General features: G+C 35.2%; 2 protein-coding genes and 2 long non-coding RNA genes across 5 annotated transcripts; 2 read left to right on the top strand and 2 right to left on the bottom strand.

Moving 5' to 3' along the window:
• Positions 1-1,111: 1,111 nt before the first annotated feature.
• Positions 1,112-4,520, top strand: LOC142627355 (uncharacterized). The gene is made up of 2 exons (XR_012842814.1): positions 1,112-1,366; positions 3,772-4,520. It is a non-coding gene; the product is annotated as an uncharacterized LOC142627355 (long non-coding RNA).
• Positions 4,521-5,022: 502 nt separating this feature from the next.
• LOC142627588 (uncharacterized) lies at positions 5,023-7,521 on the bottom strand. Of its 2 annotated transcripts, none has more exons than XR_012842886.1 (2): positions 7,242-7,521; positions 5,023-5,511 (listed from the first exon to the last, which is right to left on the bottom strand). It is a non-coding gene; the product is annotated as an uncharacterized LOC142627588 (long non-coding RNA). The 2 variants fall into 2 exon arrangements; XR_012842887.1 differs by lacking the exon at positions 7,242-7,521 and adding an exon at positions 5,868-7,230.
• Positions 7,522-11,178: 3,657 nt separating this feature from the next.
• On the top strand, positions 11,179-18,220 carry LOC142627038 (protein PLASTID REDOX INSENSITIVE 2, chloroplastic-like). The gene is made up of 3 exons (XM_075800818.1): positions 11,179-11,491; positions 11,818-11,916; positions 17,876-18,220. The coding sequence occupies exons 1-3, from the start codon at positions 11,234-11,236 to the stop codon at positions 18,080-18,082; spliced, it is 564 nt and encodes a 187-aa protein (XP_075656933.1). The 5' UTR covers positions 11,179-11,233; the 3' UTR covers positions 18,083-18,220.
• LOC142627039 (uncharacterized) lies at positions 18,091-19,816 on the bottom strand. The gene is made up of 3 exons (XM_075800819.1): positions 19,347-19,816; positions 19,075-19,220; positions 18,091-18,539 (listed from the first exon to the last, which is right to left on the bottom strand). The coding sequence occupies exons 1-3, from the start codon at positions 19,615-19,617 to the stop codon at positions 18,429-18,431; spliced, it is 528 nt and encodes a 175-aa protein (XP_075656934.1). The 5' UTR covers positions 19,618-19,816; the 3' UTR covers positions 18,091-18,428.

Raw genomic sequence — 19,816 nt, 5'->3', positions numbered from 1 at the left:
TGGACTTCTTGCGACACACGTTTGAGAAGACTCCTATATGGAAAGGATCTTGAGGAGGAAGTTGTATCCTAAAAGAAATGCAATTTTACCCAATATAAATACCCCAGAAACCCTATATATGAAGGTAGGCATAATATTCTTAACTCTGGCATTCTAGGGTTAAAGAAACAAAATTCTAACTTGACCTTCGGAGGGTTTTTGGCCGGCACCACTCCGGTGCTCTCTTTTGGGTCCTTTGTTTTCTTTTTGCAGGTGTTGCTTTAGTTTGAGAAGTGCTTGCAACTCACTGGTGATATTTTTGGCATCATCAATAAATATGTAAAGTCAATAATCTATATATATATATATATATATATATATATATATATTTGTAAAAAAAATTAGGAATAAATAATAATTATGTGGCAAATGACGTGGCGATGAGGTGTCATAACAAGAGTTAGTAGCAATAAATATCACGTTTCAGCTTTTAGTAATATATAGATATAGATATAGATGTATCTTAAGAACACAATTCACTATAAAAGAAATATTTTACCAGCTACTCACAAAACTTTTATCATTTAGTTTCAAATTTTTAATCGACATAACAACCAATTCCCCGATGTGTATCAAAGGAGTAACTAAATAGAATCATTATCATCAACGCATTCAAACATAATAAATCAACTACGTAAATTGAACCTTCTAAAAAAAAAAAAAAAAACTACATTAATTGAAATAGAAACAAAACTACTTACTTACATCAACACCTAAAAGGATTACAAAATACCCTAAACTAGAGATAATAGAAGTAAAGAAAGTAAGAGTGATTAGTTAGAGCCTGTTTGGATGAGTTGGTTTTTAGATCATATTGCTCAATTTTCATAATTGAGTTCTCAAAATATATGGGTTCCACAATTTTTTTTTTTTTGCATGGCTTGGTTTTCAACTCTTGTTTTCATCACTCAAAACTCAAAAATTTGAGTTAAAGTGACGGAAACAGGAAACAACAAAATGGTGTTTTCAAAAACTGAGATAGGAAACTTAGTGACACCAACGTAAATATAAGGACTTTGTGGGGCCTATAAATTGTGTGTTGTCATGTCAGTTCAGAAACCATGTGATATTATCGTTGCAAATTTGGGCGAAGACCATTTCTCATTTCCCTCAAAATATTTCAGCCAAAATTTTCTCTCTTTTTCACTTCCCTCTCTCCGTTTTCTCTCACATGTCATCTACTCCCTCAAATCTCGGCCTTCAGCGATCTAAACTGAAGTATGAAACCCAGCTAATTTCTCTACATTTGAATCGGAACTGGAATAGCGAGTGAGAGCTCTGTCCATTGCAAAAACCATTTGAAGTCATTTTTGTGATCTTCTCCCAGGTGCGGTGTATATCTCTATCTCCATTATATGATTTGGGCATTGTGGTATAATTTCTGTTTTATTGATCTTTTCCCACAGGTATTGGTGAGTGTGTTGAAGTGGGTTTTACTCCATGGACTCATCTTTGATCTTTCTTTCTTTTTATAATTTCTGTTTTATTGATCTGCACCTGGGTCTTTCTTTTCATTATTTGTGTTTTATTGAAGTGGGTCATACTTTCTTTCTTGTGGTATGAAATTGCATGTAAGAAATTAGTAGAATACAAACCTTTTGAGTCTTGAATTTATGTGACCCATGCGTTTAATTAATGAATTGAAATTGCCATTTGTTTATATCAAACTACCATTTGTTTAATTTATTTTCCTGTCTTTTGAGATTCTTTCATCATCTACAACAAATAAGATATCATGGCTATAGTTCAGTGGAAACAGAAGGACTTAATTATGTACACAAGGCTTATAGCCCTGCCTTCCAGTTAGACTCCATAGATTTCATTGCTACTCCATTGCTTTTGGTTTTTCATAGTTCCACTTGACCAACATTTCTATGTATATATGAATAGATTCCATAGGGAGGAGTATGTTGAATAGATATAACTCAACACAAGACTTAGAGCAAAACATTTTAAGTATAAGGCATATATGCTTTTGTTGAACATGATTTGATGATACTGAGTTCTATTACCTATGTTGAGAAACTATGATTTGTAATGTTAACTTCTTTCTTTACTAACCATATAAATATTGGAATAAGAAACGAAATTCACTAACCTTCAAAATGGCTGATCTTTGAACTTTTTTCACTAAGTTGTTGGCTCGTTGTTGGATTCAGATATGCTTTAGCGCTTGAATTCATATTTTGCAATTCAAAACTTAATTGAACAAGCTCTTTGCTAAGCTTAAAGCTAGTATTACTCGTAATGCATGTGCAAAATGAATTCACATATCCAAATGACTTTATTCCCAATTGGATAAAAGTTCCGAATCTATAGCTAAATATCATAAAGGCATCATTAAGCTAAATATTATCTTCTTTTGCACTCTACTCGGACAGCCTCAAGCTTAATTAGTGGAGCAAATACATTTTGATACTGCAAAAGAAAGGTAATATCATCAATGTAGTTACTTGCTCTATGTGAAAATCGGCAGGAAAATAAATTCAAATCAGTCCAACTTATATATCTGTCCTTGCATATCCCGTGTTTGATTAGGTAGAAATGAAAAATCATTTATCAAAAAAACATTAAGAAATGAAAACTTCCGTAAAATACTGTCTGGGTTCCTCTTCCAATAGAAATGAAGTGGCCAATTCATAGGACTATATATATATATATTAACATCTCCGCAATGGTGTTGGGATGTTTGTATTAGATGGCACATGAATCTTAAAATGCTGACGACAAAATGTGGCCTCCCCACATTGAAAAAATCTTCATTGACATTATGGTGGATGAACAACAAAAGGGGAATATGGAACATGGTATTTTTAAGGCTCCAAGCCTCCAACTTGGCTATCAATTACGAATGCCCTAAATGAGCAAACGGGGAAGAGTTTGAGCTCTAAGCAAGTGATTTAGAAGCATAATAGGCTTAGGCAAAGACAAAGAAAGTGGAGCCAGCTTTTGAGCCATACCAGGTTGGGGTGGGATGAGACAATCCCATTTACCATATCATAAGTGGATAGTGTCTCCCTTCAACCAGAGATATCATATTTTTTAGCTAAGTAATTGAGGTAAGACTTTTTGTAAGCCTAAGATAAAAATTGCCTAGAACCTGAAAAACTAATATAAAGCCAATTTAAAATACAAAATATGCATCAGATTTTCCTATAACTACTATTTTTCTTGTTTGTCTAACACTCTCTCTCTATTTTTTTTTCCCTTCATCTCTATTTTTTTAACACACAGAAATCTGTTTCAAAAACACAATTCTGCTTCAAAGGCAATGTTCATAAATATAATCTAAACTTAGGGGGCCCACAGATAATGATCAAAATCCTTAAATTTTAGTTTCCAATGGGAATATTTGTCGTGAATAACAGTGTTGCTTTAGTGGTTGGACCATCTTCCTCATGACTGAGGATAATAGTGTTGAGTTCATAGTTTTTAGTCAAGATTGAAATTAAAAAAAGAAAGTGTTTTTTTTTTTTATTATTTAAATTTGATGGGTATGTACTGATTACACCAATTTTTTAATGTGGTCTGCACCTATGTAATGTTAATGCCATTTAGTAATTCTTGTATATATATATAACATGCATTCACTATACCTTGCACTTGTAGCAGCTTTTGGGAATATTTTAGCTGAACACTTTATGTGGTAGCTTTTTATTCCTTTTGTCTTCTTTTGTCTTATGTTCCTTTATGTAGGTTCCTATTACTAATTGAGATATGCTATTCTTGTAGGGTCCTATTACGTGGTTGATTCGGGGTACCCCATTGGTGCACCATTTCTTCCACCACATAAGGCCACTTGATATCATGCTCAGGAATTCAGGAGGAGCAATAGGCAACCGGCATCGGGGAATGAGTTGTTTAACTATAGACACTCTTCATTGTGCATGGTAATTGAAAGGTGCTTTGGAGTCCTTAAGGCTCGCTTTCCCATCTTGAGTTGCATGGCGAATTATAAGCAATCTCGTCAATGTTTGGTTGTTTCTGCATGTTGTGTGTTACACAGTTTTATATGCATCAATAATCGTAGAGATGAAATGTTTAACTCATGGGAGAATCTTGACGTTAATAGAGATGATGTACAAGCTGGGAACAATGGGAATTCTCCTGAGTCGAGTGCAAATGCTGAAAGGAGGCATGTGAGGGAGATGTCTGATGCGGAAAAGAGGGCAATGGGTGACTTTAGGGATGATGTGATTGCCCGAATGTGGGAGGAGTACACGCAATGACGAGGTTGATGGTGGGCATGTATACGGATTCACCGTTTTTTGTTGGACTTGTTGTATAGAGTTATTACCTCCGCCTATGACTTTTTGCGGGGACTTTTGTATAAAGTTAGGTACCGTGACTAGAAGTCCCTTAGATACATGATGCATTCTTTTGGATATTATGATGCATTTTTTTTGTAAATTTACATTAACTGTGAACATGATTACATTTTATGGTTGAATATCAATAACCCATTGACATTTCTGATGCAATTCCTTTTGGCAATGTAAAAATAGGTATATCTAATACCTATTGGTAATGTAAGTAAGTACAGGTGGACATGCTTATATGCAATTGTGTACTTCCTTTTTGCAATTAATCCTTTTATCAACGGCCATATAATTGTGTGTGTGATATGGTTACAAGTGGACAATTATATATTCTTGTGATATTACAAGTGGACATGCTTACAGGTGGACAGTCATATATTGTTGTGATATTGTGTATGTGATATGCTGATATTATGGATTTTATATTCCACCATTTTTGCTTAAGAAGATTGGAGTTAATACGAATATAGAATATGAGTATTATGGACTACTATGGATTTGATATGCCACAGTTTTAGAGTGAATACTATTACTCATTTCCCACTAGTCATTCATCCAAGGAAATCAAAATACATTCCCCTCAATACTTACTTTTAGGGACCCACTTTGGCGTATCACAAATAATATAATTACAATTAAAATGCCCGTAGTTTTCAAGACTATCTTGAATAAAGTTGAACACTCTCAACATATTATAGAAGTACAATGTCATACATACCATAAATTTTTATACTTACAATACAAAAAAAGAAGAAGTTGTACCATTATAATACAAATGATCTCCAATGTAATAATACAAGCCTGGCTTATTACACACAACCAACTCATCCAGGCAAACACATTTGCCTACTTCTAACATCCCCAAACCTAGTAGACAAAATAAGCAGTACTCCAAACATCACCCATGATATTACTAACGCTATCTTGAACTTCTCTGCTTTCTCTTTAGAAATCTTGCGCACAACCTTGGCTCTTTCAGCCCTTCATTTTGTAGCTTCTCCCATGGCACGTGCTTGCTTCAACTCTTCATTAGCAACTTCCACCTCGTGCTCCAATCATTGGAATTTTGCTAACACAATAGGTGTTATTGCTGCACCACGCGTGCAAGTGTTGGTATCCAATTATTTGAAGAACTTACATGCATGGTCATCACCTTGTACAATCAAATAAAGCACTTAAATAGCATTTCAACAAATTGGTGACTTAGAATGTGTTTGGATTCAACTGAAAAGGGGCTGCGTTTTGCGTTTCAAGCCTTTTTTTTTTTTTTCCAGCCGCAGATGTTGACTTGTCTTCCGTGAACAGTGCATCCGTGCACTGTTCACGGACCCACAAATTTCACTTTTCAGCCACTTTTTCATTAAAAATGAGTCCCGCGGTACTATTCACACATTTTAAAATTATTTTGCTACAGTATTTTCAGTTTTCAGTTTTCAACAATAAGTTCTATCCAAACAGACCCTTAATGCACATAATCAATGGTTTACTAATTCTGGATGTGGTACTTACTAGTGACCAATAGCGATAGCCATAAAACCTCCTACCAAAAGTATGAAGTTTCAGGAACGTCCTAAGGGTGCAATGGTCTAGGTCACACAGATGTCCACTGGTACTGGAGTAATAATTACTTGTTTCTGACATTGGTAAGAACCTGCCTCTATATCAATCACCAATACAAGAATACTTGAAAGATTCTATACAAACATTCTATACAAGCATGAATAAAGCAATCTAAATCCGCAGTAATAGGTTCTCCAATCAAATTGGACTTACATAAATAGAGAGCCATACGATTATTATAATGTTTTCTCTAGCTAAAAACTTTTTCATAAATAGAAATAGCTGTTGTCTTCCTCTACTAGCTTTTCTGTCCAAAAATCAAATTCTAATACACCTTTATACTAGATTGCAATAATATGACACAACAAAACAATGTCAGGAGATTCCAAATTCAATGGTATTGCTATAAGGAGGTTCCAAATTCCTACCCCACTTGTTGTAAGGAGGAAAATTCACATGGGGTGAGGCATATAGAGAAAATGGAAACTTAGAACTTCAAAACTGAATTTTACAAAACCATGCAAGTTTAATATATTATGTTTGATAGGAATTTCAGCAACCAAATAGAATTAGGTAAAAAATTATTAGTTTGTTTTCCTGATTTTTTTTTTCTTGATTTGTTATATGGTTTTTTGATAGAATGTCCTTGGAAATTGGAGTTCGAAACTTTATGCCATATCCTTACTTGCTTCTATTCAGAGTTATGTTAGTCTATGTCCCATAGCCACTTGAAAAGGGATGTAACCATCCATTGTAAAAGATGCCACAACTTACAATAGAGATGTTAAAGTCTATACAATCTAGAAGAACAAAATAAATGTAATCCTTGAAAACCCAAATTGCAATCCAAACCTCCCAATAGCCATAACCATGCCATTGTCCAACCCAATCACATTTGATCTACCAGTACACCCTGACCCTAGAAGAATTTCCAAAACACAATTACCAGATTCAGCAATCCACACATCCACTCATATACATGGTTTTGCTACTTGTTAATGTCAATTTCAGAAATTCAATTCAATTCAATTTAAAGACCCAGAATTGGATTTAATAGGTTATATAGAAACACAAAATCCCATAACTAATCTAAGCAAATATTTTTGATAAAAGCAAAAGCCAACAAACAAAAGCTCAAAATTTAGCTTCAGTAACCAATTAGGTATGTCAAAAAAAAAAATATATAACTATCCTTTCTTTTTCCTTTTTCGTTGGGGGTAAAATTTTACACGAACTGAATCAAAGTCCTGAGCTATCTCAAATTAGATCGAAACAGAGCAGGGGAGACAGAGAGATGGAGCAAAGAACGTCAGATAAAAATACCTGCTTTGTTGTGGGCGTGCGTCGATGTGGGCTGCATGGATGTGGGAGGCGAGAGGCGAGAGGCGAGAGGTAGAACACGGTGACTCAGTGGGAGAAGTAAAGAAGAAGATGGGCTCCCATGGTGACTCGGTGGGAGAAGTAAATCAGAAGAAGATTTTTTTGTTAATGAGACGTGGGTAGCAACAGTAGGCAACACTAGGTAGTGTTAGTGTGTGGAGTCCATGGTTTTGGCAAAAAGTTGTAGAGATATTTAACTAAGTTATGAGTCCAAACAGGTGTTTTGCAGTTTTTGAGTGAAGGTGAGGTTTGAGTAGGGAGTTATGAGTTTTGGGTTTGAGTTATAATTTTTGAAAACTGAGTTATCAAAACTGAGCTATCTCTAAACCAAACGGGCTCTTAGTGTCCTTTGTTTCTAGATGTGACCCACTGCTTATACTTGAGACTTAGACAATTAATTACAGTTACTTGTGCCATGTAGTGCATCATCTTTATTAGTTATTTATGACTTTCACCGTGTTACCATCTTCTCTATTTCCAACATTTAACTGCCAAAGGCCTTGTAGCTGAATTGACACATTCTCATGTACAAAGTGCTTGGGAATTCATGGGGAAAAATGTTCGAGTTGCGGGGTTAACAGTATGTTGTAATTATCTCTAAAAAAAAAAATTTAACTTTTTTTTGGTTTTTTTTTATTTTTAATTTTGAAATTATTGTAAGTATGGCTTCCCACTACTATCACTTTTAATAGAGGATTGTTACATTAGTAGTAATGCATTAATCATGCTACCTTTCAAACATTTTTAGTTATGTATGACTTTCACCTATGTATCATTTCTCTAATAATACTTGTCATTTCATTATAAAACAGTATTATAAAAGAAATTTAATTATAAAACATATACCTTTTCAAATAGAGAATTCTCTCATTTTCACAATTAAAATTTTATTTACACTATTTAATAGTGTCCTAAATTTTTTTTTATATAATATAAGTATCTAATAGCTTATTTAAGTACAACATCATAATTTTTATTATATTTCTATAAACTATCATTTAAATATATATATATATATATAGAGAGAGAGAGAGAGAGAGAGAGAGAGAGAGAGAGAGAGAGAGAGAGAGAGAGAGAGAGAGAGAGAGAAGTAGAGACACAAAGTGTTGATGTGGTGTGGTCCACATTAACATCTAAAAACAATTATGGAAGAATATTTGTATTTTTATTTATCAAATGATATTTGCTTTTTTTTTTAATAGGCATCTATACCAATCATAATATCATGCAATTTTCAAATTTGTAAACATATATTATACACCACTATTATTGTCTTTATGGTTTGTTTATAGTGGATTGCAGTTAGCTCAATTAGCAAAAATTCTTATAATTAAATAAAAGATTTGAGATACCGATTATTAAAGTCTTTGATAATTGTTTACAGTGTCTTGATCTGATAGTAGCCTACAACATATACTAAAACTATCTTTAAAAAAAGAACAAAATTTCTTTCCAAATTAGTTTGAAGAGAAATCCTACAAACTTCTTATATATTTTTATATTGAACGTGAATTTTAAAAATTTAACCGCTGGATTGCATGTTCTTATTATATCCTTTATGCTTGCAAAATTTCAAGAAGATCAAAGATCAATTGTTATATCAACAAACAAATGTTAAATTTTTAAGTTTTTGTGATCTAATATAGTGTATAAAAAATAAGTTTACTAATTGAATAGTAAATAACATCCAATTGAATAGTAAATAACATCCAATTGAATAAAATTTGATATGCATGTTAAAAACATAAGGAACATGAAATTCAATGGTTTAATTTTCAAAATTCACATCTAAAAAAGAGATATATAAGAAGTTTGAAGAGTTAATCTCCAAACTAGTTTGGAAAGACACTTTGTTCATAAAAAATGGTTTATAAAATAGTAAAGAGTAAATGCACTTTTAGTCTCTACATTTCGACATTTTTTCATTTTGGTCCCTACATTTTCATTTCACCACTTTTAGTCCATAAACCAATTAACACGTGTTGTTTTTGTCATTTCCGCATCAGTCAACAGATGGAAATCTCTGAGGTGGCTAACAGAGGAATTTAAATAATATTAAAAATCCACTGTGGCACTTGTCACCCTTGCCACATGGGTTTCCCACCCCTTTATTTCACACGTGACCATCACTATCACCTAAATCCCCCAAATCAGTACTAGAAACCCTAAACTCCCAAAATTTGTGCTTGGACCTCCACCCGCACTAAGCCTCATCTCTCCAAACCACGATCAAAACAAACAATCTTCAAAGCCCAATGGAAGCAAGCTCTTCAACAAGTTCCAGCGTGAGGAGGAGAGCACCAATGAGGTGCTATTGTAATCAAAAACCTGTTGTAGTTGTGTCATGGACAGCAGAAAATCCTGGCAGAAGGTTCTATGGTTGTCCAAACTACTGGGTATTTCAATTTCAGTAAATTTGTTGAGTGAGTATTAGTTAATTTTAGTATGTTGTTTCGATTTGTTGCTACAATAGTCTATGGATTTTCATTTTTCATTTTTTAGAGCATTATCTGTGTTTTAGGTGGGGCGAAAGTGTGGGTTCTTCTAATGGCGTGATGATGAGATATGTGATCGTGGTAAGGTGCTTATCCCACAGCAAAGACAAAGAATTATCACACTTAAGGACGAGCTTGCAGGCTGCAAGAAGAGAGAGAAGTTTTTAGTTGTGGTTGTGGCAATGTTAGTGGTGATATTTGTAGTTCTATGTTTGGTTAGGTAGGGGTGGAAATAACTTGTGTGGGTTGCTGTGGTTGGTAGTCTATGTAGGGTTGTAGTGTTAATGTATAGGAGGTTGGCAGTGTGCTCAATTTTGGTAGAATTAGTTATTAGCAATGACACACTTGTTGCTTATTTTGTACTCTTTTTGTTGTGAAATAAATGAATACCTTTCATTAAATGTGTGGATGTGTGGATTGGAAGTTTGAAATTGCAGGAAGTTATGTGCTGCTGTGCTGCTTGTTGGGGCATTAGTTGTGTCATAAACTTACTTTCATAATGACTCAGCATTTTGGCCTACTAATTCAGTATCACCAATATGCTTTTCCCACACATATTGACAATATACATCACACACAGAATCAACCATTATCTTCAACAGAGGAAAACAAGGATCATATTGGAAGCCACAAAGAAACACATACTTATATAGGGACCAACAAACAGTCAAAAGTCACTAAACAAACAAAATAAAGTCAAAAACCAAGCAATGAATATACAAAGCAAAATTGTGGCCCCCTACGCATTATATAAAGCTAGCTATATATAAGGACATAGACAGAGAGAGAGCTAATACCTGTATGTTTGGTTTTAGTTCACAGAGATAGAGATCTCACTGCTTTTCTTTTATCTGTTATTCTCGCTGCTTTTCTTTTCTCTACTATTCCAAGAAAATGGGGGTTGGCTTTGGCTTTAGAAACTGTGATGGATTCACCACAAGAAGATCTCAAATTAGTTGTTTATTTGCACATGGGTTTAGGTATTTGCATTTCTGGGTTTGTTTGTTTGCGATGGTGGTTTGTTAGTTTGCTATGGTGGTTTGATGGCTATCATAGATCGAGAGAGAGGTGGAATGATTTTGGGGGTTCATAGAAAGAGAAGGTGGATTGATGATTTTGGGGGTTCACGTGCGCCATAGGTGGTGGTAGTGATGGTCACATGTGAAATAAAGGGGCGGGAAACCCATGTGGCAAGGGTGACAAGTGTCACAGTGAATTTTTAATATTATTTTAATTCTTCCGTTAGCCAACTTAGAGATTTCTATTTGTTGACTGATGAAAAAGACGAAAATAACATGCATCAATTGATTTAAGAGTTTAAAGTGGTGAAATAAAAATATAGTGAACAAAATAAAAAAACATCAAAATGTAAGTAGTAAAAGCCCATTTATGCGGTATAATAACTATTAAAATCCGTTAACTCCCTCTCAACAGCACCAAATGACAATGGCACTGTATCCCTCCATTCTCACACAAACCAATCTATTCTCTCCCGCCAAACCAAAACCACTGTCTTCAACCTCAAAACCTCTTTTCCCGCGCACCCCCTGCCTTATCCTACGCCTTCATTCCCCAACCCCTTCTTCCTCCACATTCTCAGCAAAGCCCATCTCCCGAATCTCCCTCACAACCTCTCTAAGAGCCTCATCTCCCCAGAAGTACGTGTACCCTGACCCCATTCCTGAATTTGCAGAAGCTGTAAGTACTTATATATCTTTAAGGGTCTGTGTCAATGTCGGTGACATTGAGTTTATCTATATGCACGTGAGTTTTCTTGGCTTACCAATTTCACAACTTGCTTATTTGTGCGACTGTAACTGATAGACACTTTCTATCCATTACTAATTACATAGACCTGCCACTTTTCGTGGATCATAAGTAAGTTATGAAATTCAGTGTGAAAATGGGCATATGTAGTAGTATTATAGTATATATTCAGGGTCTGTGTCTGTGACTTGTGAGTGTATATATATGCATGTTTTTGTAATTTCTATATTGTGTTGTATATTTATTTACTTATGTAGGAGATACGAAAGTTCAGGGCTGAGGTTCTGAGGAAGCTTTTGAAGGATAAAGACATATTCGGGGATGAACTTGATGCGGTTGTAGATGTTTGTGCAGAGGTATTTTTTTTACTTCGTACGTACACCAAATGTTTGTTCGGGTGAATGTTGTTAGTAGGTGTCGGTTATTTTAAGCATTTTGTGGAATTTTCTTTTTGGGAGAAATAAATGTCATTAATTGGTGCCAAATTAATCAGCTGCATTGATATTATGTAGGACCATGTTTTTAGCCAGCTGATTTAGCCACTCATGAATCAAGTATTACGTGAGCACTAACTACTCGAGAAAATGTCTGAGTCAAGGATGTTGTAAATAAAAGATTTTGTCTTGACTGATTAACTTATAGGAATTTCTCTTAGAAGCTTGTCTACTGGTGTTGACCAAGATGGGAACATGTACTTGTGTACTTACATAATAATTCATAAATCCCTTACTCATGATTGTACTTAAAAAGCAAGACTCTTGACCATCACCTATAGCTGATATCCTAACATAAATTGAATCATGCACTAGTGTTAAGATAATACCCTCAATCGGCCAATGAGTTCTGGCTCAAATGACATTTTTTCCCTTTGTGAGCATAAGATGGAGGGTGAGGTCATGAATTTAAGAACTACAAGTATGTGTAACTAACCAATCTAAAAAGAATATTTGTAACATGATATGTGGTTCTAGAATTGACAATATTTGTAACTTGGAATAGTTTGGATGATTCTCACTGAACCTAATTTAAATATACCTTGATTAATTTGAATGAAACCACTTGTTAGTGAAATCATCTATTCAGCTGAGCTGGGGAATATCAAGTTACCAAACAGTGCTACTGGTGGCATATTGCCTCTAAGTTTCTTATTTTGCTTCTCCTCTATTATAACTTTTTCTTTTTTTGCTTTCAAAAAAATTCATTTGCCACATTTAAACTCCTATTCTAAGCATGTGCAAAGAGGTGCTGTTAACTAGCTAAATTTATTTGAAAATAGGAGAAGCCATTGGTGTACTTTGGAACAGCAATAATGTTGACAACTAGGAAGTGGGAAAGACTGTCAGTTGATGGCTTAAATTAGCAGATCCATAAGCACGGTACCTGCACAATATCGGATTAAATTCCGTAGAATGCCTAGTTGACTTTGTTTAGGTTTTGTATTCCAATTCTATTATGTGTGTGGCACTTCTTCTTTACCCTAAGGGACTTTACACTTCTATTTATTGATGCATCCGGATAGAAAACCAGTGGTGGAGTGTGTAGCGGCTTTTAGTTATATGTTCATAGAAAAGCCATAATTTTTGTATATGTAAGAGAGAGCTCTTTGGGTGTCTTTGGGGTTTGCATTTTGTGAGAGTGCTTCAACACTACCTTTGTAATCTCTATATTTGTTAGTGAAATTTCCTCCTTATTGCCGCCCATGGATGCAGATGTAAGGCTGAACCACATAAATTCTTGTTGTTCTTCTCGTGTGTGTGGTTGTGTCTTCTTTTCTTTGTTTCTATTATTTGTGTTTGATATCTTTCATAAGCCCATCAATCTAGTGTGGGAGTGCTTTCTAGAGGCTCTTTTGCAAAAAAAATTAGTATCAAAGCTAAGTTTCGCTGTCTAGGTGTTTGGATTTGCTCTCTTTGAAGATTTTGCTGATTGGTTTGTGGATCTGAGTATTGGGAAGAAAAATGTTAGGTGAGTCCTATACAAAACCTTCGGCAATAAGGATTACTGTCTCTATTGCCAAAATTTTAAGGTAGAGAAATTTGATGGAATGAACAATTTCAAGATGTGGCAATGCAAAGTTATGGATGCTATCCAAAAAGAGTTGGATATTGCTTTGAAAGACAAAACTACAGAGATGCTAGAGAAAGATCAGGAGAAGATCAACAGACAGGTTTGCGGCACCATCCAATTGTGTGTGACCAAGGATCAAAAGCATTTTGTTATGAGGGAGACAAGGGCCAAGAAGCTACGGAGAAAATTGGAGGACACATGCATGACCAAGAGTGTAGAGAATTGGTTATATATAAAGAAAAGATTCTTCTGTTTCTAGTATCATGAATTTATTTCTATGTATGAACATGTTAACTAGAATTTCATCATCAACAATGTGGTTTTAGCACTATGTGGAGGAAGTGGATTTTCTCATGCGTTTCCATTATCTGTTTCTCAATTTTAGTAATTGGTATCCTGAGTGGGTTCTTCCACAGCTTTCGGGGCCTAAGACTGGGTGGTTTGCTATCTCTGTTGTTATTTATAATTGTTATGGTGGCATTGAGTAGGTTGATGGAGAAGGAAGTTGGTGGGGATTATATTTCGGGCTTTATAATTGGAATTTAATTGATACTATGCTCATGATTTCACATATACTTTTTGCAATTGATACATTAACTGTCTGTGGGGCTGACCTAGACAAGATATAGCACTTGAAAGGCATTTTTGTGTGATTTCAGGCTTATTTCTGGATTAAACATAAACCTGGGTAAATAAGAATTGGTTTCGGTAGGTCATGTGCCAAATCTAGTGGCACTAGTTGACATCTTTCCATGTAAAGTGTCGTCACTAATGCTGGCATACTTGGGCCTTCCCTTAGGTTGTTCTTTCAATGATAAGTCTTTATAGAATCCTTTTGGAAAAAAGAAAATGGAGAAATGCCTGGTTGATTGGAAACAATGCATCTTTCCAAGAGTGGTAGAGTTACACTAATTAAGAGCACTTTATCCACCACCAACCTTTTACCTATCTCTATTTTCGATTCTCATGGGAGTTGCTCTCTGTATTAAGAAGTTACTAATGGGTTTCTTATTGGGTTGTTGTGAAAAATTGGTTTAAGCAAGATTAAAGAAGAGAGAAATCAACACAAAGATTTTATGTGGTTTGGTAGTGTGGCTACATCCACATGAGCAAATGGCTATCAATCTACTATTTAAGAAATTAGGGTTACAACCTTGTTATATATAGCATAGCCCTACCTGGTGCAAATCCCTAAAATTCCCTTGATTTTACTGTACTGTACTGTACCATATACTCAACCTGCAAACCAAGTCTAATGAAAAGTTCATGGTCTTATGTGCTTCCATCTGCTCCGCTTTCCTGCACCCATACAGCCTTTGGGCTAGGGCCCAAAAACAAATATGAGCCAACTCCAACAAGGGTGGAATTGAAGATGAGTTCAAGTTTCCTTTGGTTAATTGGAATTTGGGTACTTATTCAAAGTGGAGGATTGGCTATCATGAATTTAGTCTTGTTCAATCAAGCATTATTGGGGGAAATGGCTTCAAAAGTACGCAATTGAGAGAGAGGCTTAATGGATATAGGGTGGTCGGTGCTCAAATAGGGTGAACCTATGGAAGTACATAAGGACAAGTTGGGTGATGGTTCTTGCATAAATTTCTAGTATGACTAACCGTTGAAGGAGAGGTTGCCATAACTATTTCATATTGCACATGATAAGAAAGCATCAGTCACCAATCATTTGATTTTTTTCTTGGAGTGCTTGTCATTAAAACATTAATTTTTTGCTGGATCAATCCAGGATTGGGAGATGAAATCTGCCATATGGGGCAGATACTCTGTGTTCGACTCCATCTTCCAGGAATTTCTTCAAAGTCAAACCCTATTACAAAATGCTACATCCTTCAATCCGATAGTCTTTTACTTGGAAAAGTCTAGGGAAGCCTAAAGTCCCAACCAAGGTAGCCTTCTTTCTATGGACAACAACTTTGGGAAAAATCCTAACTGTTAATAGTCTCAAGAAGTGGTGACTAATTTTTATAGACTAGTGTTGTACGTATAAGTTGGCAGAAAAAACTACGTGCCACCTACTCCTTCATTTCCTTGTTATTCAGCAGCTTGGGACCTTTGGAATCTGGTTTTCTTTTTTTGTAGTTCACTGGGTTATGCTGAAAGGAGTTGCGGAGCTTTTAACAAGTTGATAAGGCAGGTTTGGTAGATGCAGCAATATAGCAATTTGGAAAGTGGTCTGTATTGTCACATGTGGTGCATTAGGAGAGACAGAAATGCTAGAAAGTTTGTTCAAAATGAAAAAATACGTTATTGTTGTGAACCTTTTATTCCTCATATCATTATTTGAGTTGCGGAGCTTTTAACAAGTTGATAAGGCAGGTTTGGTAGATGCAGCAATATAGCAATTTGGAAAGTGGTCCTGTATTGTCACATGTGGTACATTAGGAGAGACAGAATTGCTAGAAAGTTTGTTCAAAATGACAAAATCTGTTATTGTTGTGAACCTTTTATTCCTCATATCATTATTTGAGTGGATGAATGCTTCTAGTCTATTATCTTTTGCCAATATGCCTAAGATGCCTGATAGCTATACTTTCGGTACTTAATGTTGGTGTCCCTTTTGTGTACATCTAGTGTACATGAGTTATACCTTTTGCATTTAATCAAATATTTAATTTAAAAAAAATGTATGAAGTTTATGAACATTTGAATGATTATAACTAAATACTAGCAGGTTTGAAAATTTTAGATGTTGAGATCAATGATATTGATAATAAAGCTCTGTTTTTATTAAACTCAATACTTGATACCAATGATCATTTAATTACTACACTGTTGTGTGGAAAGGATTTGATTGAGTTTGATGATGTGTTTGATGCTTTGACTAATAATGAGTATTGTAAAAAAGATAAGCGTGCCAATAGAGACATAGTCTGTTAGAAGAGGTAAATCTCAATTCAAAAAAAAAAGAGCCACTGATAAAGTTGGAAAGGATGAGTGTGCCTATTGTCATGGCAAAGGGAAATAGGAAGAAAGATTGTATTGTATTGAAAAATAAGGACCAAAAGGATTCCAAGGCAAATGTATCACAGGGTAGTGATGATGGTTCTGATTAAGCACTGATTGCTTTATCATTTGTTTGACATTCAAACGAGTAGGTTATGGATTTGTATATATCATATGTGTCCCAATAGGAAATGGTTTTACAACCTTGATGAATTGGAGGGTGGTTTAATGTACATGGGTAATGATCAAACCTGTGAGCTTTTGGGAATAGGTGAAATCAAGTTGAAATCGCATGATGGAAAACAGTTTGTTCTTTGACTAAAATTCAGTATGTACTGGACTTGAAGAAGTGTCTCATCTAAGTGGGTTTTTTCGGAATTCAATGGCTTCAAGATTATTACGGAGAATCTGAAGGTAATATCGGGTGCATTGGCAGTGATGGGGCTCGCATGTCAAAATAACTTGTATTTCCTCAAAGGGAGGACATTTATAGGTGGAGCAGCCACAGTTGCTGATAAAATTGCGGAGTTTGCTTCAGGCACTTCTAGAATTTGGTAAATGCATTTGGGACATGCTGGTAAGAATGCTTTGCAAGGCCTATGAAAGGGCACCAAGACTTGCAAATTAGGTTTTATGCGTTAATTGCTTATAGTTTGCAACTTTGTCTTGCTTTATGGGGAGAAAGCATTTTTCAATTAGCATCTTGTTAGTGACAAAAAAAATAGTGGATTAAGATTTTATATTATTCTACTTTCAATTTGGTTAAATGCACTATTGAGAAAAAAGTAGATTTTGTATCTTCCTTTCGTCGGGGTCTCGTTCCAGTCACAGAATTCTATTTTATGTTATATGTTATCTCTTATGGCTAGTGGTGAATGCTGGTAATCATCTGCATCTGAGTCATAATCTAAATTTTCTAGTCATTGTAGCTTGCTTAAATCAAAATGCTCCAAATCTCAGTTGGGAAAGTTTTCATGGTACTGATTCAATAAGTAAGAATTTCTTCCCTTTCTTTTCTTTTAGGAGGCCTGGCTTTTGAGTGGACTTGAAAATCGTTCAATAATTGACCCCCAAAAGAAATATCTGACTTAACCACAAAATAGCACTGATTTACCAGACAGATTCCATCAAATTGTTCTAACTTTTTGTGAATGTTTGGCCCTATTATGGCTATGTTTTGACATGCTACCTGTATGCGTGATGCTTTAAGCTGAGAGTGAAATATTCAATTTCAGTTTGATTTTATTTTTGTGCATTAGCTGATGTAATTATTGGATAATTGCAAACCAGATATTTGGTGAATTTTTGCACAAGGAATATGGAGGACCCGGAACATTATTGGTGGAGCCTTTCACAAATATGTTGGTTGCTCTCAACGAGAAAAGATTACCTGGAGCACCTTTGGCTGCAAGAACATCCTTGTTATGGGCTCAAAACTATGTTGATCAGGACTGGGAAGTTTGGAACTCAAAACTACTAATTGATTCCTCTTCATAATTTGTATATTTCTAAAAAATTAAAATTTTCTCGTTATATTAAATTCCTGATCAATTGTCACGAACTCATAGGAAAGTTGGGGCAAGATCTGTATCCATCACAAAATATTACTTGCAATACAAAGTCAAATTTGTTGCACCTTTTGTAGCCTATACAGATGTCTTATTACTTAAAAATGGTTTGAATTTGGGGCTATGGTTGATGATGTATTTGAAATTTTGCTACCTCCATAAATTTAGTGAATCTTTTTGCTCGCTTCAGAGGTGCATCCATCTAGAACATCTGGGAATGAAAGTGGCAGTGGATTAACAAACTGCATGTTACAGCTGAATGTTGAAAGCACAAATCATATCGTAGCCTCAGAGATACTCTGTAACGAGGGGCGCCAAGATTTTGACCTTATTGCAGCAGGATTCATTGGTGTTGTCCTTGTTCTATGTCTTTCATGTCTCATCGCCTGAAAATTTTTGGCATGGTTATAGGATAAGTACTCAATGAATGAAAGATATGTACTTTTCAAATGAAAGATGAAAACTTTTTGTAGGTGATGTCTCTTCTTATCCAGTTGCTGCTCTATTGTGGATAAAAACATGAGCACAATCTCTGCTTTTCTCTTTGCTATAATGTTTCTTTTTATTAGATTTTTAAGCATGAAATAGATATAGAATGGAGATTATTGAAACCTAGTCACTGATTTGTTATTTTATTAAAATCATTTCTTTGATAATTGAATGACATAACAATATGTTTGATGTACTTCATCCTTTCAATTACTGGATTGTGTCATTGTGTGTATGCTTTGACAAGAAACATAGATGTTCCATGCTTTTTGACGGCTCATATAAACACAAATAATTCAGGCTGAATAGTAGTGGATACGGCAAATTCACCATTAGAGATTGACACAGTATTAAAAACCCTATCATTTAAGACTACCTGAAAATGAGGCACAGCCAATAAAACTTGGATGATAATGGATTAATGATTGATACCTGGTATGTCTTCTCCTTGTCAGGCTTCCCTTCTTCCTCACAACCCAAATTTGGTCTCTCTGGCCTTGTCTGTGACTTCTCAGCTGTTTCCGGCTGCTGCTTCTTCATTTTAGCAGACTTCTTTGCCCGCAACACATTCAGAACCTCTGCAACCAGCAATAAACATCAACAACTTTTAATCAAAACAAATACAGATTCTCCAAAACCAAGTCTCACACTTAACCAAAACAGCCCCAACTATTTAAGTTGACCAAGCTAAACACAAACCATACCTTGTGTAGTGACAAGCCGATAAGCATGGCCAAGAGTAAGAGTATCATTAGACCTTAGAAGCTTAACCCGGGTGAACCTCACGGCGGCCTTCTGCTCCTCCTCCTGATTCCCTTCCTCAGAAACAGGCAAAGGGATGATCAAAGAAACATAGTGACCAGGGTTCATTTTCATCACCTCACTTGCACTTACTGGCCAATACAGCCTATCTATCCTCCCATTTGGGTGTTGTATAACTAAAGCTGCAGCATCTATAGCTTGGCAATTCCCCATCTCTCACTCACTTTTTCTTTCTCTTTCCCTCACTATAGACAGAGAACAAAAAAAAGATGAAGATTGATTGAAGAAAGATAAGGAAGAAGAGAAGGAAGGAGGTGGAGTAAGCAGTAGTCTCTATCTATACAGCTCTCACACCCCTCTAAACAGATATGTAGAAACAGGTCTTACTCACCAGGCCGTCCCCAACTAACTA

Source organism: Castanea sativa, chromosome 3, assembly GCF_040712315.1.
Source record: "Castanea sativa cultivar Marrone di Chiusa Pesio chromosome 3, ASM4071231v1".
Classification (NCBI taxonomy): domain Eukaryota; kingdom Viridiplantae; phylum Streptophyta; class Magnoliopsida; order Fagales; family Fagaceae; genus Castanea; species Castanea sativa.
Note: the sequence above shows the minus strand (reverse complement) of the source record. Positions and strands in the feature narration are given on the sequence as shown.

What these genes read in the sequence shown, in the direction of transcription:
- LOC142627038 (XM_075800818.1), top strand. Translation starts at nt 11,234, where the DNA reads ATGACAATGGCACTGTATCCCTCCATTCTCACACAAACCAATCTATTC. An exon ending in TTCCTGAATTTGCAGAAGCT is followed by an intron (nt 11,492 to 11,817) that starts GTAAGTACTTAT and finishes TTACTTATGTAG; the next exon opens with GAGATACGAAAGTTCAGGGC. An exon ending in TTGTAGATGTTTGTGCAGAG is followed by an intron (nt 11,917 to 17,875) that starts GTATTTTTTTTA and finishes ATTGCAAACCAG; the next exon opens with ATATTTGGTGAATTTTTGCA.
- LOC142627039 (XM_075800819.1), bottom strand. Translation starts at nt 19,617, where the DNA reads ATGGGGAATTGCCAAGCTATAGATGCTGCAGCTTTAGTTATACAACAC. An exon ending in TCGGCTTGTCACTACACAAG is followed by an intron (nt 19,221 to 19,346) that starts GTATGGTTTGTG and finishes TGCTGGTTGCAG; the next exon opens with AGGTTCTGAATGTGTTGCGG. An exon ending in ACAAGGAGAAGACATACCAG is followed by an intron (nt 18,540 to 19,074) that starts GTATCAATCATT and finishes AAAAATTTTCAG; the next exon opens with GCGATGAGACATGAAAGACA.